Below are 27660 nucleotides of genomic sequence, written 5' to 3'. Positions count from 1 at the left end.
GACTTCAAACCCGAGCTTCAAACTTGTTTTCTGATGATGTCACTGTGTTCATCATCATTTTGTCTTTTTTGGATGACGTGATTGTGTTTGTCATTTCTGCATTCTTTCCAGTTGGTGGTCATGATGGCTTGTCGGCCATGTGATTGCTAGTTGGTTCTCCTGCATTTTTAACTGTTGGCCTTTGTTGTTTTCTACCTGCATTTTTAACTGTTGGCCTTTGTTGTTTTCTACCTACAGTTTTATTCTTGAATTTTTACATTCTTCAACTTTTGCTTCATTTTGTGAAATTCTTCTTTTTACCCTTGCCCTGATTTGGTTCGAGTTTCTTTTGGGTGACCTGAATTTTTGTCCCGAACAAGGGTCTTTCTTGTTTCTCGCAGCAAGGGCGTACATAGTTATGCCATTGCCCAATATGCATCATATTGCACGTTTTCATCCTTGTTGCTTATTTTCCCAAATCAGCATCCTTTTTTTCAAATAAACTTTCTGCGATCTCAGTACTTTTTCCTGTCATGGAGTTTAACATGAATGATCCATTCACTTTGTTTGAAAAAATTTGGATTGGATACTTGACTTTGTCCATCTCAGTAAGACAAACCCATAATCCCAAACTCTTCTAGTGGAGACATCATCTTCACTAATAGTTGATACTAGGGGAGTTTCTTCTGAGGCAGCTTTAATTTTGTTAAAAGCTACCATGTCTGATCTTTGCAGCTTGATGAAATGGAAAGCTGGATGAGACCTCTTTCATACTGTTTTTGGAGCTGCTGATATGAATTTTAACTTCATAAGATCTCCTCTTTTCAAGTGGGGGGTTGTTTTGCCAAGAGTCATAAACGCCCCACTAATCCATTTCGGAAGCTTTGAAATTTTTGAAAAACTTGGTAACATAGTATAAACTGAACTCAGGGCTCCAAAATTATACCATTCTCGAACATCTTCTGGTTTGGAACCTTCTAACATCCAAACTCTGTTGTATTTTCTTGATATTTCAATTATGGTTTTGCTTGAATTTACTCCTTTACGAGAAATTAATTTTTCCCATATTCGCTAGTATACCTTCCAAGCAAAAGAGGATGAAGATATTAACTCATTAGTACTGGCCCTTGAGGTGTCTATCATCGGCCTAAGGCTAATCTCTCCCTCTTTTTACCCCAGAAGTGTTGAGCTGACTTGATTCATCAAGAGTTTGCACTTCTTGTGATTCAATTGTTGCCGTTTCACCAAAGTTTAGCGATGGCTTGTGCAATCAGTACTTGAATTTGACGCTATAAGTTTAGAGCTCTATACTCTAAGGGTATATTTAGGGTCATGCTCCCTCAACTCGTGAATCATCCTCGAGGGTGATGCCTTCTAAATTGGTTCTCATAAATCGTTCCATAGCCAGGTGGATGGTAATAAGGAACTCCTTAATTATTGCCTGGACAGTATCTAGACCAGTTTTTTGAATTTGTCTAGCAACTTAGGCATTTATCACTAGCTGTCCGAACTTCTTGTCAAGTTCCTCAAGTTTTTCTCTGAGGTTCTTGGGCCTCAACATGATGGAGTTTGCTTCAAATGTCTCCATCTCTAGTTAGGAAATTTGCAAGAACATTCTCATGAGAATTTATAACGACAATATTATAACAATAATATTGGCATTCAACTGGGTATCTGATAATGCGAACCTTCTCAGTTTTAGATTCTAATTTATTCTTTAAGAAAGCCTTAACTTAGTATTATCAACTTTTAACGTGAATTCTTTAGCAAGTTAAAATAAAGGTCATTTTTTAAAAACCTTCCAAACTGCAAAGAACTCCTTCTCATTAATGTGCCAGACTTCTACAAGGTTATTCCCTGTAATAGTCATTTTCGTGAGCACTGTTGCTCATCTATAGTCATTGACGTCCGTATAAACCATCAATTCGTTCTTGTCTTATGGTATGGCAAGCTTTGACAGGTTACTACAAACCTGTTTCAGCTCACGAACCCTTTGAGTATGGATTTCTTCCCATTTCCACTTTGAGCTTTCTGTTTTCCTTCAAGAGTGGTCGGAAATCCTTTATGTATCTTGTAAGATCCTTAATAAAGATATCTGCAAAATTAACAACTCTCAAGAAGCTCTACAAAAGATTTTTATCTTTGAGTACATTTGAAAAATTGCGGATTTTTTTCCATAATGTAATCCTGTAACTCAATACCTGTTTCGTTAATAAGAATTCCTAAAATTCAATTTTATTGACATCTATAGTAGCTTTCTTCTAAAAAAACACTAAACCTTCTCTATGGCGTACATTGAAAAATATCTCAAGATGGTTAATATGATCTTTCATATTTTTAGATGTAATCAATATGTCGTTAATGTAGACGAATATGAAATCAAAATAATCTTTCAAAAGATTATCCATTTTCCTTTAGAATATCTGGGGTGCATTAGCTAAACCTATTGGAAGCACAATCCGGATATATTGTCCTTATGGTGTGGAGAATACCGTAAATTTCTTTGATTCACTCTCCATCTTAATCTGATAAAACCCAGATTTGCAATCAGATTTGGAAAACACTTTTGCACCTTTAATGCATTCAATCAAGTGCTCTCTACTCGGAATATAATAACCATCAAATTCTAATATTTTATTAATGCCTTGATAGTTAATTACCAACCTGGGTTTAGCCTTTTTATCTTACCATGGTTTCTTACTAGAAAACCAGTATGCTCTTTAGTAATCATCTGCATATCCTTGTTATCCTCTATGTTAATCTGAATAGGCTTGTATTGAACATACTCATATTTGCATTCCTCCTTGACCTTTAGAGTAGCTTCAATTTTGTTCCTATCCTACCATGGTAGAGGGTTTTCACTGAAGTTCCTTTGGATAAATCTATTGACGTTCTCAAGAGAGAGCTTGCTTTCTTCACTAGTATCTAGCGACTTTATCTCCTGCAATGTTTTCTTTAGGTTCTTAATCTCTTCCTCAGTTTCCTCGTAGAAGCTATCGCTATCAATGAGTCTCTATTACTTGAACGATAGAAAAACTTTACCCAATTTTTTCTTAAGCTACATTTTCTTAAGCATCCAAATCACCACACTTGCTGCGCAAATTTATAGGCATTATCCTTTTAAATACCTTTTCTCTATGCAAAACCTGTATGACACTACCACAGTTAGTAGTAAAGATTAACATATTTCTTTGATTATCCTGCATATATCTTGCAAATGTTTGAATGAAATTATTACCTAGCAAGATATCAGCACCTGTATCATTAAAGTATATAGGAGGCGTTTTCACCCTGTACTAAGGTGTCCCAAATGTTGGTGCAATCATGATTTTGGCCTCTCTTATACCCTTGTTGAGTATTAGGATTTTCTATGAAAAATACCTGCAATAACGGATAAGGTTTTCATAGCTTCCATAGGAAAACTCTTGGCTTTGTTGTGAAAATCCCTAATTCTGAATCAATATAGCTACAAAATGTTATGTCTTATATTAATCATACAACATACTAATAGATATGCATATAGAGAAGGGACTGATCATTCAATTTTTATGGTAACACCATCCAGACTGAATTTCATTCTGTTACCTTTTCTTTCCCATGGTTTATAATCTTCAAGAAAATTTAACCCCAAAGTCATATTCGTGCTCTCTCTTCATGCAACCCCTGCAATCATGGTGGGTGTCGAGATCACCAAAAATAATTCCTACTACACTTCGATCCACAGAGATTGGTTTTACGTTGATTTCTTTCAGAAAAAGAGAATAATGGGGGAAGATTGATGATAAAAACAAGTAATCGAAAACTAAATAAACAATTAAAATTACCTAATGAAGATACGAGAGAGAGATTTTCCAGTTAAGGCTAGGATCATGCTTGATTCTTGTGAGTTGATCATTGATGCAAGAATAACACATGTATAAATAAATAAATCAGTTATGGTTGTTGGTACGACCTAACAACCTCACATTTCCTTACCTTTTCGTCAGCCAAGGTACGACCGTTGACTAGATCCCTAATTAACAGACAACCCTGGGAACTTCCACAAGATTTAATCTATTAACAGTATTAAGAATTAGAAAGGCCTGATTCTAATTAACAAACTCCTACAAGGACAATTCGTTTAAACTAGATTATGCATTCCCCATAACACAACTAATTACTATGACATAATTAATCATGCTACGTTGCTTCTAAGCATTAAACTAAATAAACAATTACACAGATTTATAAAGTTCAATTAGCAAAGCAAACCTTCTTGATAATGAACAACCGACCGAATCATTCATAAATCAGATGTTTGTAATAAAAGCACAGAGAATAACATGAATATTCATTTAACAAGTATAAAAAGAGCGGATTAGATCTCACAACATAATGCAAATCAAGCAATCACCATACCTTAACCAGAAAATAAGAAATTTAGCCGGACATGTTAATGGAAGAACACACTAAAAAGTGGAATTTCATTAATTCCGGTTACAAAATAAAAATAAAGAGAAAGAATGAACAAAGAATTCTATAGAGTTCCAATCAATAACTGACTCCCTTCAAATGAAGAGACTCTCCCTATTTATAATAAAAGTCTCCTACGAATCTAGACGTAGGGGGGAGAATAAATACGTGATTAACTCTAAAAAGGTAAATAAATCACAAGAGATAAGTTTTAAAAAATCCTTTCTAAACCTAAACACTTCATTCCTTTATCTTTTGCGGAAATTACTCGTTTTCCTCCTTGCCCGAGTCGACCACTCCACTAAGCATGGGCACGCTTAGTCAGTTTTGCAGAAATTTTCATGTAATCTCCTTTTTCCTTTTTTGATGCCTTCAATTTTGATTTTAGCTTGATTTTTGCCATCTTTGCCTCATATCTTCCTTTTTTGCTGAATATTCAATAAAATCACATAATTAGGGATGTTTTGGCTTAAAAAGGAAGATTAAATCGCTATAAAATCATGACAATTGTAGAGTTATAAAATACCCCCACACTTTGCTATTTGCTTGTCCTCAAGCAAAATCAAGATTCATTCAAAAATTCCTTCCAAATTTTGAACTACTCAAGGCAATTTATAATCATGTACAAAGTAAATGACATACTTTATGAAGGAGATAATTCAACATGTATCAAACAAGTTTCCACATGATAGCCATTATCAAAATCAATCACATAAAACTAGTGGACTATTTTCTCTCCGCTTTCCATTCTCTCAAGTGTATATATAGCTCAAGTGTATCTCTCGACACTTACTACGACAATGCTTCACCATAGGCTTGCCTATACACTACATCTCCAACACTTTTGAAATATGCACATATATGGATCAATAGGTCTTTAATTTTGGTTGTAATGGAGCTTTACTTTGGGGTAGGATAAAAGGACAATGAGGTTAAATTCCAAGAAACTAATTAGAGCACCAAAAATTTGAGTGAACAATAATGCGAAGCTCTCAAAGTTTACTCATCTACCTTCAAGATTTTTTTTCGACAATATCTTGAACTATGCCTTTCTTCTTTCTTTTGGAGAGTTCATACTTTTTTTTTTCTTCTCTTTTTTTTTTGGTGGCAAGAAAATTGCTTTTCTTTTTTTTTTCTTTTCTTTTTATCCTTTCCATTTTTTTTGTGATAGGCATAGAACAAGAAAATTGATGTCGGCTTCCACAAAGTAAAGAGGACCACAATTTGGAACCCCTACACTCATTTTGAGATACATCTTTTAAGCATGTAAATCACAAAGGTTTTGAAAATCCCCCATTTTGAGAACTTGTTCTTTTGAACATAAACCCATTTCCCTTGATGCTCTAATAGTTCTTGGAGGGATCAAAATCAAGGTTTTAAACAAATGACGGGATAGGTTCGTATATGACGGGTTACTCAACAAAATAGGTCAAAAGGCTCAAAGGGATTCTCTAAAGTTAAAATGTGTTGGGTGGTTAAAGAAGGCCAAAAGTGGTTTCTAATGCCTTTATCATATCCAGATAAATGCACATTTGTGTGGCCTCGATGTGGTTCAAGGCAAGTTCTAGGAAGACAAAGCCATAGAAGCGTTATTCTCTTAAGAAAGAATGAAGATTTTTTTATAGACATATCAAGCTCAAAATCTCACGAGATATGTTTTAGTCCACTAATCCTACATCAGAAGATTTTAACTCAAGTCATTTTGGTAAAAACAAGCTTTCAACTAGTGAATTATCCTCAAACATATAACATGTATTCTTTTTGCACATAACATCATCAAGCCAAGATTAGTCCAAAAATTGAAAGGAATTTATCATGCCAAAATTTTTCAAAACCAAGCAAAAAAATTTCCACAAGACTCAATCTTCAAAAGTTTTGATCAAGCTAATCAAGAAAATCAAGCACAAAAAATATCTTTTCAAGCAGTTTCAACAATCACCAAGAGCAACAACCATTTTCAACATGCAACCAACAACACCCAATTCAAGAAGCATGCTCAACAATAATACCCCCACACTTAAAATCCACATTGCCCTCAATGTGGACTATGACATGCATTTCAAGGAAAAATTAAAAGGAGAGAGTTTAAGGAAGCGTTCCTGAGTGCATGTCGCGAAAAGGTCATGGTGTGGGTGGTTGCCTTGGTGTCAGCCCGAAGTGTTCAAATAAGCCCATCAAATTGGCTTCTATGCGAGCGATTTTTCGAGCTATGTCGTCCAATGTTGTTTGTTGTGGATTCGGTGGCGGCGGTTGTGGTCTAGCTGTGCTCATATCCTCTCCTTGCTCCGTTGCTTCTTTGTTGGCTTCGCCTTCCTCATCATTTTCTTCATCCTCATCCTCATCCTCATCACTTCCTTCATTCTCATCCGCATCGTCTCCATCATCGCTCTCTTCATTCTCGGTGTTTACGTCCTCGTTTGGTGCATTGTTGTGAAGTAGTCTTGAAGTGGAGGGCGTATCTCCGATGGGCGACCGTCCTGCATCCACAAACTCAAAAAGACTACCATTTCTAGTGACAAGGCCCATTCGTGTTAAGTTGGCCATGTCCAATGGTTCCGATTCACAAGCGATGTGAAGGTTATGGAACGAAGGGCAAAAAACACCAAGATTGATCGCAATCAAAGTAATGTATGAACCAAGAATTAAAGCACGATTTCGGTTAATGGAGGATTGAAATTGCGTAGCCAACCAAAATCCAAGATTTACTTTGATTCCATGTAACATACACTACAAGAAAAACAATTCAACTTTAGAACAAATTCCAGACGTATCTCTACAACCGGAAAAATTGAAAGCTAGGAAACGAAGAACAAGCTTGAGCACGGGGCTTTTCAAGTAATGCCTTTTCGATCTACTAGGGTGATAGACAAGGGGATCAGTAGACAGTTTACGGCATTCGTTGATAGGATTAAAATCTTCACGATAATCACATAAAGAATTAACGTATTCGTGAGTGCGTGCATTTTCAGTGGTAGTGAAACCCAATGCAATATTGAACTTAGCCAAAGTCATGGAAAAGTGACGCCCCATCAAACGAAATTTGATTACTCCTGGCGTGTCTAATGTGAGTGATGATGGAGTGGTGAATTTATAGGTGGTGTAAAATTCTCTCGTGGGTTCAACATATGCATGTTCGGTACAATCAAAGAAACATTTCCAACCAATATTATCAATCTGTAAGGCACTACTAATAACAGCATGCAAAGTACGTAGAGTGTCAGTGTTCAATATTTTGCATGGTAGAATAGTATGATTGCTAAGTAGTGCGTAGCGATCCTTCTCCGTACGAGTTGTGAATCTGAGGATTCTGCTAAGAGCTTCAGATATGACGGAAGTGTGTTTGCACAGCGCGTGCTACGGCCACGGGGTCCCGATCTGGAAGAGATTCCTTCTTCACGGATTCTTTTTCGGCTACTCATCTTTGATCAACTGAAGAAAAATAGAAGAAGATAAGATATAATAGAAGAAGAATGAGATAAAAGAGATAGATAAAACCGTGCACTGATGGTCTCGGATGTGCATGTCGAGCAACGGTTGAGATGGGTTTCTGCGGCGTCATGAAGGAGATAAGAAATAGCAGCGGATTAGCGGCGGAGAGGGAGAAATCGAGTGGTTGTGTGACTATCAGAAAAGAGAAAGAACGGGAACGGCGGATCTGGGTTTCCTTCGTCGGAGCGGCGGCGAAAGGTAAATGGCGAACGGTGACTGAACTGAGATAGAAGACGGCAACTTGAGTTGTCGATTTTCGGTGTCGGAGGTGAGACGGCGAGTAGCTTTGCGAACAGCGACGACGAATGACGATGCGACGGTGAGACACGAACGGTAATGATGTCGGTGAACAACGGCTTCTTGTTGTGGTGAATGGGTGTTTCGACAGCGGGAGGCAAACGTCGAGGGCGGGATTGGGCGACGATGAAATTGGGTTCTCTTCGACAGCAAAACAGCAGCAGAACTTCGTGAGCGACGACGACAAACGGCGGCAAAGAGTTTTTTTCGGTGAGATGGCTTTGTTGACAGAGATGGAGAGTTCTTGGCAGATTTGAAGTTGATGTGGGTGAGCTGAGAGAGATAAATAAAACAATCGGTCAAAGATTTTGAAGTGTGATGGAAAGATTTGACTGATTTCCTTCTTTCTTTTGATTTTTTGAATTTTCTCTTCTTTTTTTTAAATCGTAAATATAAAATAATAATAATAATAATAATAATACTTGAAGGTAAATGAAGTGAATAACAGAGTACGAAGTGCGACTAAGCATGGGCATGCTTAGTGGAAACTCCAATCTATTTTGATGAAATAAGTTAAAACAGTTTTGAAAGATCGACTAAGCGTGGGCACGCTTAGTGAAAATTTCAAATCTGTCCAATTAGCCATCCAAACAGATTTGGATGCTTCATTAAGCATGGGTACGCTTAGTAGAAACTTTGAACAAAATTACAAAAACTAAAATCAAATGAAAGAAGGAAAGGATAGAGATTTCATGGGTTGCCTCCCATGCAGCGTCTTTCTTTAACGTCTTTGGCTAGATTGAGAGAAGTTCGTTTAGGTGAAGGCGGGATCCACAAGTTGAATTTTCTCAATTGTTGGTGTTTGAAAGTTCTCGTAGAAAGGCTTGAGCCGATGTCCATTCACCTTGAACACCTTTTGAGTTGTGGGACTCTTGATTTCGACTGCACCATGGGGGAAAACATTAGTAACAATAAAAGGTCCAAAGAACGCAACTTACCCGGGAACAACTTGAGTTTAGAATGAAAGAGGAGAACTTTTTGCCCGACAACGAACTCTTTCCGAGATATGGTGCGATCATGGAATGCTTTGGCTTTTTCCTTGTAGATTTTTGAATTCTCATAAGCATCATTTTGTAACTCTTCGAGCTCTTGTATTTGAAACTTCCTTTGCCCTCCCGCTTCATCCATTGACGAGTTGAATTGCTTGATCGCCCAATATGCCCTATGCTCAAGTTCGACAGGGAGGTGACAAGATTTACCATAAACCAAACGATATGGGGACATACCTATCGGTGTTTTGTATGCCATACGATAAGCCCAAAGTGGGTCATCCAAGCGTGTACTCCAATCTTTTCGGTTAGGATTCACCGTTATCTCGAGAATGGATTTGATCTCTCGATTGGAGACTTCCGCTTGGCCATTCGTTTGAGGGTGGTAGGCGGTTGAGATTTGATGCGTGATGTTGTATTTCTTGAACAATCATCGACCACCTTGTTGCAAAAATGTGTCCCTCGATCGCTTATAATTGCTCTTGGCATACCAAACCTAGAGAAAATGTTAGCCTTGACAAATTCCACGACAGTTTTAGCATCATCGGCACGAGTGGCCTTTGCCTCTACCCATTTAGACACATAATCTACTCCTAAAATGATGTAAGTCTTGCCAAAAGAAGATGGAAAGGGGCCCATAAAGTAGATCCCCACACATCAAATACTTCGCACACAAGTATTGGGAAAAGGGGAATTTGATTACGACGGCCGAGATTCCCTACTTTTTGGCAATTTTCACAAAATTTACAAAATAGATATGCATACATACTTGGCCAAAACAAGCCGCATTCTTGCACTTTTCGTGCTGTCCTTTTTGGTCCAAAGTGACCTCCACATGCATATGAATGGCAAAACTCAAGAATAGAGGGGATTTCAATTTCAGGAACGCACCTTCGAATGATTTATTCCGAACAAAATTTTCATAAGTAAGGCTCATCCCACACATAGTGTTTGGCATCACTTTTGATCTTATCTTTTCTTGCTCTAGTCAAATCTCGTGGTAGAACACCAGTGTCTAAGAAATAAACTATATCAGGGTACCATGGGGTGACTCCTTGAATGGTGTGAAGATGTTCGTCTGGGAACTTGTCATTTAGAGGTGGTGGGTTTTCGTCGGTGACCAATCGGCTAAGATGGTCAGCTACGAGGTTCTCTGCCCCTTTCTTATTTTTAATCATTAGATTTAATTTTTGCAGCAACAGTATCCATCTTATCAATCGTGGTTTTACCTCTTTCTTTGACAACAGGTATCTCAACGCTGCATTCACAACAATTTAGTTCCAAGTAAATAATGGCGAAATTTTTCTAAAGCAAAAACAATAGCCAAAAGTTATTTTTCCATTGTTGTGTAATTGCTTTGAGCCTTGTCCAACATCCGTAAGGCGTAGTATATCACGTGGGGATCTTTTTCAATCTTTTGGCCTAGGACAGCCCCGATGGCGTGATTACTAGCGTCACACATTATCTCAAAAGGGTGATTCCAGTCAGGGGGACGAATCACCAATGCTGATGTTAGGGAATTCTTTAACTTGTTAAAGGTTTTCATGCAATCTTCATCAAATGCAAAAGTTACGTCTTTCTGCAGCAGCGCACACAATGGTTGGGCGATTTTCGAGAAGTCCTTTATAAATCGTCGATAGAATCCTGCATGTCCAAGGAAAGAACGAACCTCCCGCACACTAGCGGTGTAAGGCAAGGATTTTATGACTTCTATTTTAGACCTATCTACTTCTATCCTCCTAGAAGACACGATATGTCCTAGAATTAAACCTTGATCTACCATGAAATGATATTTTTCATAATTTAGAATGAGGTTTTTTTCTATGCACCTTTCAAGTACTTTAGTCAATTTTTCCAAACAATCTTCAAATGAGTTTCCGTAGGTAGTAAAATCGTCCATGAAAACTTCAATAAAGTGTTCAACAAAGTCAAAAAAAATACTAACCATACATCTTTAGAAGGTAGCGGGTGCGTTGCATAGACCAAAGGTCTTTCTTCTATAGGCGAAGGTTCCGAATGGGCATGTGAATGTTGTTTCTCTTGATCTTCCGGCACCATTTGAATTTGATGGAAACCTGAATATCCATCAAGACAACAATAATGAGATCGATCGGCTAACCTTTCTAACATTTGATCTATAAATGGAAGTGGAAAATGATCTTTCCTAGTGGCGACATTAAGCGTTCTATAGTCAATACAAACTCGCCACCCATTTTGAACACGTGTGGGTACTAAATTTCCAACAGAATTTTCGACTACAGTAATACCTATTTTCTTAGATACTACTTGAGTCGGACTTACTTGAGTCATACCTGCATCGAGGAGTTTCAAAATCTCTTTCTTTACCACTTCCATCATCAAAGGATTCAACCGGGGTTGTGTTTCCCTTGAAGGTTTTGTGCCTTCCTCTAGGAGTATTCTGTGCATGCAAGTTGAAGGACTTAAACCTTTAATGTCGGCAATAGTCCATCCAATGGCTTCTCGTAACTCGCGAAGCACTCGGATCAGTTTTTCCTCATCAAGATCAGTGAGCTTGCTTGAAATGATCACCGGTAATGTTTTGTTCTCTCCCAAGAATGCGTACTTAAGGTGTTTTGGTAATTCCTTTAATTTCAATGCGGGTGCCTGCAATATAGAGGGAACAATTTTAGTGTGATAATGCAGTAATTCGATGAAAGCAACGTTGGGGGGTAAAATTCGAAGGGCTTCGAGTTCAAAAACGGTATCACCGATATTTGGGTCTATGATCATTGTTTCCTCCAAAATCTTTGCTTTCTCTAACGTGAGGCTTTCTTCCAATGCATACTTCACATGGTCCTCGCCGCCAATTGCTATGGAATCCTGCACGAGAGGGTCAAAGATATCTACAAGAAGAGCAGTAGGTAAATCAATTGGATACCTCATGGATTCATAGATGTTGAATCTTATGATTTCACCGTCGAATTCCATAGTGAGACTTCCACTGTGCACATCGATTTTTGTTCTAGCTATCTTGAGGAACGGTCTTCTTAGCAGGATTGATGTGGAATCGGGGGAGTTGTCTTCCCTCATATCCAACACGTAGAAATCGGCGGGAAACACCAATTCATTTACCTGTACAAGAACATCTTCCAAGACTCCTTCCGGGTAAACTACAGAGCGGTCTGCAAGTTGGATGACTACCCCTATTTCCTTTAAAGGACAAACATTTAAGGACTCAAAAATGGTTAGGGGCATAACATTTATAAACGCTCCAAGGTCGCACATAGCCCTCTTTATTCCGATCATACTAATTTTACAAGGTATAGAGAACGTACCTGGGTCCTTACATTTTGGGGGTAATTTTCATTGAAGAATTGCAGAGACGTTCTCCCTCATACTTACCCGTTCGTTTCCCTTGGGTTTACCCTTACTAGTGCATAGTTCTTTGAGAAATTTCACGTATCGGGGTATTTGCTTGATGGCATCGAGTAAAGGGATGTTTACCTCCACTTTGCGGAACGTCTCAAAAATCTCTTTTTCCTCCTCTTCCTTCTTTGTTTTGTTGAATCTTTCTGGGAAGGGTGGTCTGCTTACCAAAGGCTTCAGGTGGTCCGCTTCGGGTTTGGCTTGTTCTTGTTGGACCTCAATTTCTTTTCACATTGTGCCCAGGTTTAGTGCCATCTTCGTTCACATTTTCCTGCAATTCTTTTCGACTACGAAGCATAATAGCACCAGCATTTTGTCTAGGGTTAATGACAGATTGAGAAGGTAGCTTACCTTGGGACTCTAGCTTACCAACAGACGACGCCAGTTGACTGATTGGAGATTCTAGGTTTTGAATGTTGGTCTGGGTGTGTTGCTGGAATTGTTGAATGCTCGTCTGGGTCTGTTGCTGGAACTATTGTGTGTTGGTCACTAGTACTTTCATCATGTCTTTGAGAGAAGGGCTGGGCGAGGGATTAGGCTGCGGAGGTGGTCTGTATTGGGGTTTTTGAAAGTTTTGGTGTTGGTTACCGTAACTCAAATTCGGATGATCCCTTCATCCGGGATTGTATATGTTGGAGAAAGGATCATATCTTCTCTGTTGTTGTCTGGCGAATCCTCCTACGGATTCGGCATGCTCGGTGGTTGACTCTTGAAGAGTTGGGCACATGTCGGTAGCGTGTCCTGTTAAAGTGCAAATACCATACGCTTTGACTTGTTGATGTTTATCTGCAACAACTTTTTCAACAATAGATGTGAGTTGATTTAAACGATCTTCAAGATTACTTACCTCGTTGCTTCTCCTTGGTGGATCATCGTATCTAATCCCAAATTGTTGCGTGTTGGATGCTATAATCGAGATCAGGCTACGCGCTTCTGTGGGGGTTTTATTGAACAGTGCTCCTCCACTTGCCGCGTCTATCAGTTTCCTACCCATACTTGATAGACCTTCGTAGAAATACTGGATCAACAGGTAGTTCGGGATCTGATGATGGGGGCAATTTCCCACTAGTTGGTTGAATCTTCCCCAATATTCAAAAAGACTCTCTCCTGCGAATTGACGAATCCCAATGATCTCCTTCCGGATTGTTGTGGCTCTTGAGGCAGGAAAATATTTCTCAAGAAACTGCCTCTTGAGATCATTCCATCTTGTAATGGATTCTGAAGGTAGAAAATAAACCAATCTTTCGCTTGATTGGCAAGAGAGAAGGGGAACACTCTCAGTTTGACTTGTTCCTCGCTTATGCCTTGTGGTCGCATTCCAGAGCATACCACATGGAATTCCTTCATATGCTTGTGTGGATCTTCACCTGCGAGGCCATGGAAAGTGGGAAGTAAATGAATTAATCCAGATTTCAATTCAAAGTTTACCTCCAAATTTGGGTACTCAATGCACAGTGGCTGCTGGTTCAGATCAGGCAACGTCATGTCATTGATCGATCTTTCAGGAATCAAAGCCATTATCTCTTCTTCGGATTCGCTTAGAGATTCCTCAAACTCCAAGGTTATGTCTTTTTCGTTTTCGTAGGGAGCGGATGTTCCTTCCGATTGTTGCTTAGTCTCCCAATGAAGTCTTCGTGCGGTCTTCTCGATTTCGGGGTCGTATACCAGTTTACCTGTGCGAGAAGACCTTGGTATCAATGGTGATAAAAATCAAGTAACTAAAAATAAAGAAATATACTTAAAATCGCCAATCCCCGGCAACGGCGCCAAAATTTGGTGGGTGTCGAGATCACCAAAAAGTTAATCCACAGAGATTGGTTTTAAGTTGATTTCTTTCAGAAAAAGAGAATAATGGGGGAAGATTGATGATAAAAATAAGTAATCGAAAAATAAATAAACAATTAAAATTACCTAATGAAGATACGAGAGAGAGATTTTCCAGTTAAGGCTAGGATCATGCTTGATTCTTGTGAGTTGATCATTGATGCAAGAATAACACATGTATAAATAAATAAATCAGTTATGGTTGTTGGTACGACCTAACAACCTCAACTTTCCTTACCTTTTCGTCAGCCAAGGTACGACCGTTGACTAGATCCCTAATTAACAGACAACCCTGAGAACGTCCACAAGATTTAATCTATTAACAACATTAAGAATTAGAAAGGCCTGATTTTAATCAACAAACTCCTACGAGGACAATTCGTTTAAACTAGATCATGCATTCCTCATAACACAACTAATTACTATGACATAATTAATCATGCTATGTTGCTACTAAGCAATGAACTAAATAAACAATTACACAGATTTATAAAGTTCAATTAGCAAAGCAAACCTTCTTGATAATGAACAACCGGCCGAATCATTAATAAATCAGATGTTTGTAATAAAAGCACAGAGAATAACATGAATATTCATTTAACAAGTGTAAAAAGAGCGGATTAGATCTCACAACATAATGCGAATCAAGCAATCACCATACCTTAACCAGAAAATAAGGAATTTAGCCGGACATGTTAATGGAAGAACACACTAAAAAGTGGAATTCCATTAATTCCGGTTACAAAATAAAAATAAAGAGAAAGAATGAACAAAGAATCCTATAGAGTTCCAATCAATAACTGACTCCCTTCAAATGAAGAGAACCCCCTATTTATAATAAAAGTCTCCTATGAATCTAGACGTAGGGGGGATAAATACGTGATTAATTCTAAAAAGTTAAATAAATAACAAGAGATAAGTTTTAAAGAATCCTTTCTAAACCTAAACACTTCATTCCTTTAGCTTTTGCGAAAATTACTTGTTTTCCTCCTTGACCCGAGTTGACCACTCCACTAAGCGTGGGCACGCTTAGTCAATTTTGCAGAAATTTCCTTGTAATCTCCTTTTTCCTTTTTAATGCCTTCAATTTCGATTTTAGCTTGATTTTTGCCATCTTTGCCTCATATCTTCCTTTTTTGTTGAATATGCAATAAAATCACATAATTAGGGATATTTTGGCTTAAAGAGGAAGATTAAATCGCTATAAAATCGTGACAATTGCAGAGTTATCAAATCATGATCTCATGGCTTGCTATTCTAGCATGCCTTCATATTTACCAATAACAACTTGCTGCAAATGATATAAGTCGTCAGAAGAAAAATAATTTTTCTTCTTAGTGATGTCAAATATAATTTGTATTTCTTTCCATCATTCAGGGTGTCTAAATTTTACGTTATCTACCCTCATCTTGTGGAGTAAATGTTTTTATCAACTCTTTCTCTTTTTCTTTGTAGCGTGTAATCCTATCTTTCAAAAAGGACATTCTACTACTAAGCTCAGTTCTAAAGCTAAGTGTTCGATCTAAAACTAGGTGATCCTTGATTATGATGTCGACACCACCCATTCTAGGTATCCTAATCGGGTCTGGTGTCATTATCATGGAAAATTCCTTAAAAATTCTAGACATCTCAATATACTCTTTCCTAAGAAATTATATCAAAATGATGTGTATTGGAAAGAGCATAAGTTATTCTATAAGTTATAGAATATGGTCTATTACCTACTTTCATAAGATCTTTTCTTTTTAAAATCCTAATGAAGGGTCAAGACTCTATTGAAATCTTGGTCTGCTAGATTGTATGCAATCTTAAGATAAATATCAAATATTAATTTTTCTGCATACAAGTTACCTATCATTGTCCCAAAACAACCATGTGTTAAGTTATTGATTGTTCTATCCATTATATATATTTCTGAATCAATTTCTTCCTTAAAAGTTGTTTTTTATTACTATTTCAATAGTTCCTATATAGATTTATTTCATAGTAACAACTTCCTCTTCTCTAAGCTCACTTAATTCTTCAAGAATTTCTTCTTTAGGAATAAGTTGCATTTCCATTACATTACCCCTAAGCTCAATGGGAATAACAAACTTACTTGAACTTACTTTGTAGAGTATGTGATGTTTCCTTTGGTTCAACCCTATCTGATTGAGGACTCTCCCAATTCATCCAATCCTAAATCCATCATATGGGCTGAGGTTGGAGTCTTGACGCATGATTCTTTCATAATTTTGCTTGACACCATCATCTTTGAAAAGAATCCCGACAGGCTTTCAGAGGTTTGAAGTCTATCTCCCTCATTGTAGTTATTCTGACTCGGTTGAAGATCCATTCGAATCAGCTTCTATCTCTTCCTCATATACACTTTCATATGAAGGAAGATCTTTGAATTGGTACATGGGTACCAAATCACCATAGTAGACGCGTCTTAGATGTCATCCGTGGCTTCAAATACTCTTAATTCACCACATTTCTGCGGGCAATTTGGAGATATATGTCCCTTTGCTCCGCATGTCCAGAAGTTGCAATATTTAAAACTATCATTGGCTCGGGTATGGGCTCTTCTGAAAGTACTCATTGTAGGGGTTCTTTTTTTATGGATCTTGTATTTGTTCGTGTATATCCGTAGGATGAAGCCTTGTTGGTCCAGTCTTCTATTTCAAATTTGTATGATCTGGCCTTTGATTTGGACCACCATGATCTCCACCTGAAACAAGTTCTTCTGGAACTCCTAGGGTAGGAGTCTCTTCCTTGGCTCGCTTGATTCTCATATAATTATCGGAAAATTATTGTTATCACAATAGAGAGAGGTCCATTTGATCTTACCCCTCAGTCTCTTCATATTTTCTGGATGGATGCTTGATAATACTAATCTCAGTTTGTCTTTAAGAAAAGATATCCTCCTTGCAACTGAGTCCAACTGTCTTGTGGGTACTTTGTATGACTGGATCAACATTTACCTCCATGGACTATATATCTTTGCAAAGAAAATTGGACATGCTACCTCTGTTGCTACTCATTGTGGAAGAAATACTTGTTAAATCAATAGATATATTCATCTACTGCGCAGATACTCCTTAATTCAAGGCCAAAGAGAGCTTGTGCATATTCTCTAGCTTTCTCTGCTCTACTTCCTTCGAAATATCCATTTTCGATGAAGTGTATCTTGATAAGCCTTTCTAGCTGATCTGCTATTATACTTTTCAAATCTCCGACAAGGATATTGGCTTTTGTATCTTCTAGGGTGTTGTCCCATCCGATCTTTACTGAACCCTCCAAGCTCAACTCTACTAGTTTTATGAAGTTATTTTTGTCGAGTTCTAGGGTAGTTGCTGCTATCTTTATGGCTGCAATCCACTCATTTATCAGCTTCTCAATGTTTCGAAAGTCGATAACATCCAGGTTGAGTACAACGTTATATGGATATAAGGGTTGGAACATGGTCCTTGCCTAAGGTGTATTTTTTGGCACTCTTGGATTTCTCCTTAGATTCTCTTTAAGTCTGGTTCCCACTAATTTAGTGTAGCGTTGGTGTGAAAGTTTGTACTTTGTCTTATTAGATAATCCTGTGGAGGATCATTGAAACTTTTACTTCCCTCCGGCAGTGGTAGTGCTAGTGATTTCATTGGTTTGAACATTGACTAAATCTACAATCCCAAGTTGGGAAAAGAATTCAGTTAATTCTTGTAAATATGATAGATTTGCCCTTGTAACTTCCATTATTTCATGGACCTAATGACTTCTCGGATCATATCATCTTTGGTCTTTAGCTTTGGAATCTCCGTCACCTTTTCCTTCTGATGTACAAGAGATACTATTCCAAGGGCGTCCTTGTTCCGCTCTTGTCTAGATCTGGATGTCTCAGGCCTTTCCCTTTGGTTTCTCTTTAGATCTGCAACTTCTCTCTTCAGATCTGTAAGATCCTTATGTAGATTTGAGAGGATCTTAAAGGATCTTGTCCACCTTTTAACTCAAAGTTTCTATTTTTATAGGTATGTAAGTTAACCTATGTCTATAATCTTGCACTGTCGTTTGAATTTCTCTCAAATCTTGGGAGATCTTCGAGGTATCCGGCTCGAGTTCTTTACAATCAGTTCCTTTAATCATAATCTATAGAAGTGTATTAGTGAAGGAAATTACCTGTTATGTTTCTCCTTGTTGATATTCTACCATGGACTTCGATTGCATATATATTTTTTACTGTATTTCCTGGTAGCCTTTTGGATCTAGTGAATTCTCCACAATTCTTCTTGTTCCTCCTCAATAAGAGGTTCAGGATCCGGCTTTATGGCCTTCTTTAGAATTCCTAGGACGAAATTATTGCTCTGTTTTTTTTTTTCAAGATCCAGAAATACTCCTGTTGTCACTCGAACCCTTATTCGGTGTTTGGAGATAATTTTCTCCTTTTCTAGCATTTCCATAAAAAATTCCATCTTCGATCTTTCAGAATTTGAAAGTATTCCCTGTTGTAACTCAAACTTTAGTTCGGTTCCATTCTCTTAAAGAGTCTCCTCCGTTAATGGGAAAAATGTTAATGGAAAAAATATCTAAACGCAATATAAACAAATATTTTTTTAATAAACCTTGGCTTTGAGACCATTCTAGGTGAGCATGTGCTAATATATGCATTAGAATGCAAAATAATTAAAAATGGACTAAAATGCTCATTTTAATGCTGAGAAAGCCATGCGAAGGACTAAAATTGTGACCTTTTTGAAACTCACAGGACTAAAATTGTCAGTCCTAAAATTACAGGATCAAGAACGTCATCCCTTTAATTACGGGACTGATTTTGCAATTTCCCCAAATAGTAAAGCAAAGCAGAAAAAGAGAAATAGGAACAGGAGAAGAAATGCGATTCCAAGTGCTTGAAAATACCGAATTAGCAAGGTATATGACCCGTTCATGAAGTCTCCCAAGCCAAAGGAGGAAGAAAAGAACCCTAATCAACTATGGAAGAACCCTCATAGAGAGACAACCTTAAAAACTCTTGACACATTTCAAACATTTACATTTATATATTGAACTTTGATACTTTAGGCTCTTATCATTACCACATTGAGAAGAAACTAAAATAAATGGAGGGGCAATAAATACTAAAATTGAAAATTCTTAACCTAATTAAGAAAAAAAATTAGAAATCTTTGCCCAGTTTTCAATTTTAAATGTAAATATTAACTACTTTCTTAAAATTTGACATAATTACGTCTATACTTCATTATTTGGCAAATTTAAATATCCCCTCAAATGAAAATTAATTAATGTAGCTCCTAAATAATGAGGTAAAAATTACTAATTTATCCTAAACATTTGAGAAAATATAAAAAAAAATATGAGGGTTGGTAAAGTAAATAATTCATAAATCATATTAGTCCATAAAAGTAGTTTAGAAATTTAAAAAATATATAAAAGTATAATTCACAATCCAAAAGAATATTTTGACCAGTTTATCACAAAAATTAGACAGAAATACAACGAAAACTAACAAAATGGACTCAGTATTAAATAAAATTATAACTGAGAGGTACTTATAATTTTTTCAAAAAAATATTTATCGTCGTACAAACCTCGGAGGAGGTGGCTATAATTTAGCCTAACAATTATAAAGGTAATAACAATGGATGCAAAAACACAACAGGTAATCAAAATGGTTAAACTTTTTTAGGTTTAAAAAAACAGATGGTTGAACATTTTTATCTATATTTATAAATAAAAAATATTAAGGCAATATTTAGATTCATATTTTCGTATTTTTTGAGATAAGATAAAATACATTTAATGTTTGTTTTTGTATTTTTACACCTTATTTGTGTGTTTTTTTATTTTTCAACTTTCTTATATAATATATATATACATTTAATAATATAAAAGGGACATAATTTAATAATAAACAGTGATTTATGTCTTAAAAAAATAAAACATTAAACATACAATATATATATACATATTTATATATAATAATATATATATATATATAAATAATATGATTTGACAATAAACAGTAATTTTTGTCTCCAAATCCCAACATCATACCTACACCACTTATTTTAAACTATTTTAAATTATCTCAAAACACAAATTCAAATATATCATTTATTTTCAAGACACACTTTCTTATCTCTATTTTCTTTCTCTATCTCCAAAACACAAAACAAAACATAAATCCAAACATAAGGTAAAGTGCATATTTCTAACATATATATATATATATATATTAAATAAAATTAGAAAATAAAAAAAAATTATAATATAGAATCCAAACCGTCTCTATGTCCACTATTCTATCTGTAGTTTTACAAAATACTCAAGAAGACCTGACGGGAGAACGAACACTGCCCACAAACACACAGCACAAGAGAATGGCCACAACTCTGAGCTTCATGCTTCCAAACCCCACCACAACCAACCCTCAACTTTCATTTCCCAAGACTTCTTTCCTCTCTCGCTCTAATACACCAAGACTCTTGTTCTTCGCAACTCATTTTCCTTCATCTCTTCCCTTGGCTTCTACAAGAGTCAAGAAGACTCGAAAGCACATACTACTTTGTAGCAGCATTCCTATTGTCTCCACAAATACAACCCATTATGAGGTAATCAACATTACTGCTGAAAGCTATGTTATTTGACCGGCCCACCAAACTTAATTGTGAAAAAAAAAAAGGAAAAAAGAAGAAGCAAGTTTATTGCTTATAGTAATTGTTGCTTTCATTTATCAATTGGGCTTTTCTAGGAAATGCTGGGAAAATACATGTTGGCTCCAAATTGTGTTTGAAGGTTGAACTTTTGGAGTGTTTCAAGTGTTAGGGAAGTTGTGTAGTAATTTAAGTTCATTGTTAAAGTGAGATAGTTATAATTTCTACAAGTTTTCTTGATATTTTGCTGGGATTATTGGATTCATAGGGTTCTTTGTTTTTGTGTTTACGATGAATTCCATGCTGGTTGGGGAAGAAACTTCAACATTCTGTTTCATGGTCTTTATTTCGTGAATCTAATTTTCTCATGGTTCTTGAATATTATTTTGCTTGGTGTAGCTTACCTTTAGTGCGTTCGGTCCCCTCGTTTCTGGGGATAAATCGAGAATCAACTTTTGAAACGAATTTCAGTAACTTTGCATTGCACAACATCTCATTGAAGTTAAAAGGAGAAAGAGAAGCTACGGAACCTTGACTAAGAAGCAGAGAGAGAATTTTTTGCTCGGGCCAGCTAGATGGTATGCGATAATTCTGAAAATCGGACAAAACTAATGTCTAGATGTTACTTGTTACATTCATGTGTGGATGGCTGAACCTTTTAATATATAAATTGTATAAATGAAAGGAAGCTCTGAGATGAAAGTCAATTTTTCAGTTCATCCATAATATAATTTATCCTGTAAAACTCTTTCTGAACTATTGGGAGCTCGAGAAAAAGTTCAGGAAATACATTATGTTCCATGCTGAATCGAAAAGCTCGCAGTCCAATTACTATATTATGATGGAGGCGACTCCACGGATTCCTGAAATATTCTGATGAAGTCCTTCGTAGAGTTTTTAAAGTTTGCTGACTACTTATTAATATTTTGTTAGCCTATTTAACCTGGCATCAGTTTTAAATCCATAAATCAGCATTTGTCAACCAAATTTGGATATGACTGATGTGAGATAAGAATGATACTTCATGCAGTTTCATGATGATTCATCTGAGGTAGAGTTGAGATTGGAACTTGAGGATGAAAACATAAGTCCTGGGCAGATCTCTGTAGATGCAAGGGAGAGCTCTTTGGTAATTAGAGTTCAGCATTCTGGATATCAAAAGACTCTCTTGGATAGCAATACTCTCTATGGAATGATAAAGCCTTCTGAAACAATATGGTATCATATCTGCTCTTGATAATTGAGCCACCAAACAAACATTTCATCACTGAATTGAACATTGGAGTCTTAACAGGTATATAGATGAGGCTCAGCTGGTTGTTAACTTGAAGAAGCAAGATCCAGAACTAAAATGGCCTGACATCATGGAATCCTGGGAGTCCTTAACAACAGGGGTCATGCAGCTATTAAAAGGAACATCAGTCTTTTTAGTTGGGGAATCAACAGAAATAAACCACAAGATTGCTCGAGAATTAGCGGTTGGTCTTGGGTATGGTTCCCTGTTTTATATGGACTAAAAAGTGATATATAGAGATAATGGAACTCTTTAATTAATGAAAATCGTCTATTATTCATTCTTGCTTTATTAGTTTGACATGGCATTGTTCATGAATCCCAGGTCCTAATATGATCATATTTGCTCCATTTAGAATGAAAAAAAGAAGGAAAGATAAGTAATTTAATGTATATATTGAGCCTGACTTCTATATTCGATTGAACTTGTTTTTTCATTCCCCCTTAATCTCAACTGAATTGCTATAATGTATCTGCAGTATGAAGTATTTATTGTTGACTAGGGAAACTATTATGCTTAGTTGGCTCACTTCCTTGGCCTGATTTCTGCATGTTCCTTAAAGAGTTCTCTACTTCTATCTTGATAGTTATACTCCACTCAGCACAAAGGAGCTTCTGGAAGCATGCACCAAGCAAACAATTGATTCATGTGAGTAGAAGAGTCGTGAATCTTTCTCATGCACACACACATACAGAGCAGATGCAATGTTTGTCGTTTACTGATGCAATTCATTAATCCTGGAGGTCTAATATGACTCTAACTAGAAAACAATGTGTTCAAAGACATTGTTTAAGATGTGAATGAAATGGGCTCATCTATTGTGGAATCAAGATGCTATAAAAAGGTGAAGCTTTGGCCAAAAATATTAAAGCTGTGTGACTTTGACATAGAAAGGGATAATCCAAATGAGTTGATTCATAGAAACAAGGTTCATACAAGTGCCTTTCTTGTCTATTTCTAGATGCCAATTTCAGTTGTATCTTCATTATTTTGCAATACTCTGCATGTATCAACAAGGTATGAAAATGATATGCAACTAGTTTAGTGGAAGTGCTTTTTCATCTCTCTTCAGTTGTCTTTTGAATCTGACATCCTGTGTCAAAGTTTCTCCTGTCATCAAGCTAAAATATGGGTTGTGCTTTCTTGTCACACATTTCCCTCAATTGATTTCTTGAAATGTCTTTCTGCATATGTTTCCTTGTGTTATATGTTTTGGAACATATCTTAAAACACACTTTCTACTTTTGGAAAAGAAATATCATATCAACCTTAATCATTACATTTTATCATTACTGTCTTACACATTACATCAAATCATTATTGCTTCTTATCTTACATTCTAATACATATTAAAAAATCCTCTCTATCTAAATGGAACTACTTCTATATCATTTTCTCAATGAGACGAGGTAAGATGATATATCAATGGCTAGAGCTCTATTTTCTTTCTCTATCCCATAGTCAGAGTTGTTTAAGAATAGATAACATCAAAAGTTCTACATTTTTTCAGGTTTCTTGACTTGTTCTTAGCACCTGCGACTTGAATTATGTCTTGTTAACATTTTTCAAGTTTCAAGGAAACTGCTTTAAACAATTGTTCTAGATCTTGCACTGAGTCAAGTTATCCCTTATTAGCTTGGATTATGCGTTTTGCTTTCTACATTAATATGTTTAAACAATTCCAGGGATAACTGAAGAGGGCCCGGATGCTGTGGCAGAAGCAGAAGGTGCTATACTAGAAAGTCTTAGTAGGTAACACCAGGACATCATCCACCAATCACATTACTTGGTTATACACTTCTTACCTTCGACAAGTTTTCGCTTGGTGATGACATGCTGCTAAGCTAATCGTTTTGTAAATGATGGGTTTTCCAGTCAAGCCAGAGCAGTTGTTGCAACTTTAGGAGGGGAACATGGTGCCGCCAGGAGGCCCAACAAATGGCAACATCTTTTTGCGGGATTTACAGTTTGGTTATCACAATCTGAAGCTGCAGGTGATGATTATTCCTCTTGAGTGTTCTTAAGTGTGAAAGTAGTGTAGACGTTTTATATCGACAGCATAGGGTCAACTGCATAGTAAGTTCTATTTCTTGATTGGTTCCATGGGAATATATTTCAGCCATACTCCATCTGTCAGAAACCATTATGATGATGAAAGTTTCTCAGAGATATTATATCTTATTAAAAGTTTTCTTGGGGGAAGTGAAAAGGAGGGAGGAGGGAAACCTGCAGAAATTGCCAATCTACACAAGTACACCTGAAAACCTGAAAGCAAAAATGATATAGTATAATTTATAGCAAGTGAGAAACCAAGAGAAGAAAAGATAAGGTGGAATACCATAGTGGAGAGAATTTCCATCAGTACATCAATAATGTATTTGACAACTAGATCTCACCTCAAACGGTATGGTATGATAGTGATGCAAGCAGCCAAGCATGTAAAAGCTGCATCAGGAGATTGACATCCGCATATTGTTATGAAGCGAACTCCTATGATGAACCCTAAATAAATGATCCTTCCCAACTCTTTGCTTTTCCTAATCCTTCCATATTACTGTAGTTATCCTTCTTCAATTTGTTTATTGGTGAATCATTAATGTAGGAGCTCTTATGATCTCTGTCCATCTGGGATGTTTTTTAATATTAGTTACAATCACTAGATTAATTGACATTTATTCTTTTTTCAACTTGATGAAGCATCATCTCCAAATTGAGACACAAAGTCTGTCAACATAATTACGCGTCACTTGCAATTAAAGAATCTTCCAATGTTCTTCATTTATCTACTAGAACTTGAGGTCTTTGATCATTAAGTTATAAGCATATGCATGACCAAGAAATTGGTGAGAGTTGATGTAGCTCTTCATCTTCCTGTGGGACCTCTACTTCACTTTTGGTTGGATAAAGTTAATGGAGGACGTGTACTGAAAATGAAGTACCATATCATTCCCCCTGATAACTTGCTTTTATGCTTTCCCAGACAGTTTTTTCCAAGTTCATCCATATTACACTTTAGCTTCACCAGAGCTAATGTACTGGAAGTCCAGAAGTGATGTTACTGGGTGCATGGCATGATTTGTTCTCATGGAATTTTGAATTTATGTATTTCTTTTTGTTAGCTTGAACCTGCGGAGGCTCTCTTTATTGTAATTTTGTATTGATACCTCTCTGTCGACATATGATGTTAGTCATTTGTGAAGTAATGGGGAGAAAAAATGATGAAGTTGTAGAAACTGCTACATGATTATCCATACACTGATGAAGTCTATGTGTTAAAGGTTGTGTCAAATTGTTACAGTACAATTCTTTGCCCTTTTTGTCGTTTAACTTGTTAGAAATATGAAATATATACTAACCAATTAGCATTATGCATTCACATATTCCTGCCAAAGTTTATGAACTTAAAGCCTTGCATAGCACTAGTTATATAGTTTCTTTTCATGAACATTGTACATTATAGACAAACTGGGGACAGTTAAACAAATTCTTTTTGCTATTAATTGTGATATCAGATGAAGAATCAGCAAAAGAAGAGGCCAAGAAGAACATCCGAGACGGTCTTCAAGGCTACACTAACTCGGAAGTAGTAGTGAAGCTTCAAGGTTGGGATGCCACTTACTCCAAAACTGTGGCTCAGGCATCATTAAGTGCTCTTAAACGCCTGGTTTTGTCTGATAAAAATCTCACAGGTGTGCTGATACTCAAGTCTCTGCTTTCCCCGTTATCCTTATTGAATATTTTCAATGTTGTTTCACACTTGATTAAGTTTTCTTTGAGCAACTCTTCTTCTCCCTAGTATTTGGCAGTGGAGATTAGTAACAAAATTGAGTTATAACAGGCCTTCCATTTTTCTATCGCATATCCTATTCACATATCAATAAATGAGGTTCTTTTGTCAAAAATTTGTCTGTTTCATATTAATAAAGACTATGTGTCCCCATGTAGATATAGGTATGTAATTCACAACAGCAGACAAGCGGAAACATAAACAAAAAAGTGACTGCGCATGTTGCGTCTTTAATTGTATTTACATTCAGTTCTGATGTTGCTGAGCAAACGACAAGAAAAAAAATCAAGAAATGCAAGTTCATATTAGCTGATATGCAGTATTTTCTGTTTGCTGAGAAAAGTTTACTCCTTTGAAGGTAGGAAAAGTCTGTATATAAGACTGGGATGCCGAGGGGATTGGCCGGATATCAAACCTCCTGGCTGGGATCCGTCGACTGGAGCTGCTCCTCCATCATAAGGCTGGACAGAATACAAGAAGATCAACGGAGAACACTCCCCTTTCCTCCATTTTAAACGTATATATTCAGCTGTTCTTGATTCAAGTTCTCCATGTTCTTGATGAAATGGAATGGATCATACTGTATATGTATTTCATAACAATTGATTCTTTCTAGAAATTTGTCAATTTTCACAGCTTGGTGTGCTGTCTTCTGGGCTAATATTAGAAGAAATTGCAAAAGTATGATTTGAGAAGTTCTTGGAAAAACTCTTAGAGGTTGCTTGGGTGAGTTTATAAACAAAGAGGTTCTTTGGGTAAGCTTACGAGCTCCTTCAAATATTTTATAAAATGTTTAAGAGTTTATAAGATGCTACAAAGTGTTTGAAAATTTTATTAGGTCTAAATATAAAATTAGGAGTTTATATGCTCTATCAAAACAAAATAGAGTTGTCAAATTATTTTTAGGGTAAATTATATTTTGCCATCCGAATTATGTTTAATTTTTCATTTTGTCATCAATTTTATTGTATCAACTTACCATTTCAATTTTGCAAAATTCGCCTTTTGCCGTATATGATTATTTTTTTGTTGATTTTTCTACCAAAAAACATCACATATATGTGACAAATATCATATTATATAAGTCTTAAATATTATATGCACATTGCATGTGATGATTTTTTCAAAAAAAAAACTTGGTTAAAACATAATTATAAATGGCAAATGCAGAATTTTGTAAAGTTGAGATGGTAAGTTGACACGAAAAAAAATTTAGATGCTCAAGTGTAAAAACGGTTATAGTTCCGATGACAAATGTAATTAACCCTTATTTTTAAGATTTTTGCAAATTTCCTCTAATTAATTATAAATTTATGATTATTGACATCTTACAATCTCTATTCATCTATACTATTATAAAAGAAGTGCGTTTACCAACTCAAAGTGGTAGTTTTGACACCACGATACTAAATTATTTTAATACAAAAAATACCCTTCAACTCCTCAGCTCATGTTAAATTAATTACTCAATCAATTTCCTTTAAAAAATTAATCCCATGCATTTACGTGTACTCACAAATTAAATTT

General features: G+C 36.3%; 1 protein-coding gene and 1 pseudogene across 2 annotated transcripts; one reads left to right on the top strand and one right to left on the bottom strand.

Annotated features, from left to right (window-relative positions):
- Positions 1-8971: 8971 nt before the first annotated feature.
- Positions 8972-17861, bottom strand: LOC105155547 (uncharacterized; annotated as a pseudogene).
- A 2840-nt stretch (positions 17862-20701) lies between these two features.
- SKL2 (shikimate kinase like 2) lies at positions 20702-26768 on the top strand. Of its 2 annotated transcripts, XM_020699228.2 has the most exons (9): positions 20871-21010; positions 21452-21630; positions 22083-22270; positions 22347-22541; positions 22933-22994; positions 24032-24098; positions 24222-24340; positions 25859-26035; positions 26492-26768. In XM_020699228.2, exons 2-9 carry the CDS (start codon positions 21628-21630, stop codon positions 26590-26592), a joined length of 912 nt encoding a protein of 303 aa, XP_020554887.1. In that variant the 5' UTR covers positions 20871-21010; positions 21452-21627; the 3' UTR covers positions 26593-26768. The 2 variants fall into 2 exon arrangements, with proteins under 2 accessions (XP_011069700.1, XP_020554887.1); XM_011071398.3 differs by lacking the exon at positions 21452-21630 and having other exon boundaries at positions 20702-21010.
- Positions 26769-27660: the final 892 nt, after the last annotated feature.

Source organism: Sesamum indicum, linkage group LG6 (genome assembly GCF_026168435.1).
Source record: "Sesamum indicum cultivar Baizhima isolate 11 linkage group LG6, ASM2616843v1, whole genome shotgun sequence".
Lineage (NCBI taxonomy): Eukaryota > Viridiplantae > Streptophyta > Magnoliopsida > Lamiales > Pedaliaceae > Sesamum > Sesamum indicum.
Note: the sequence above shows the minus strand (reverse complement) of the source record. Positions and strands in the feature narration are given on the sequence as shown.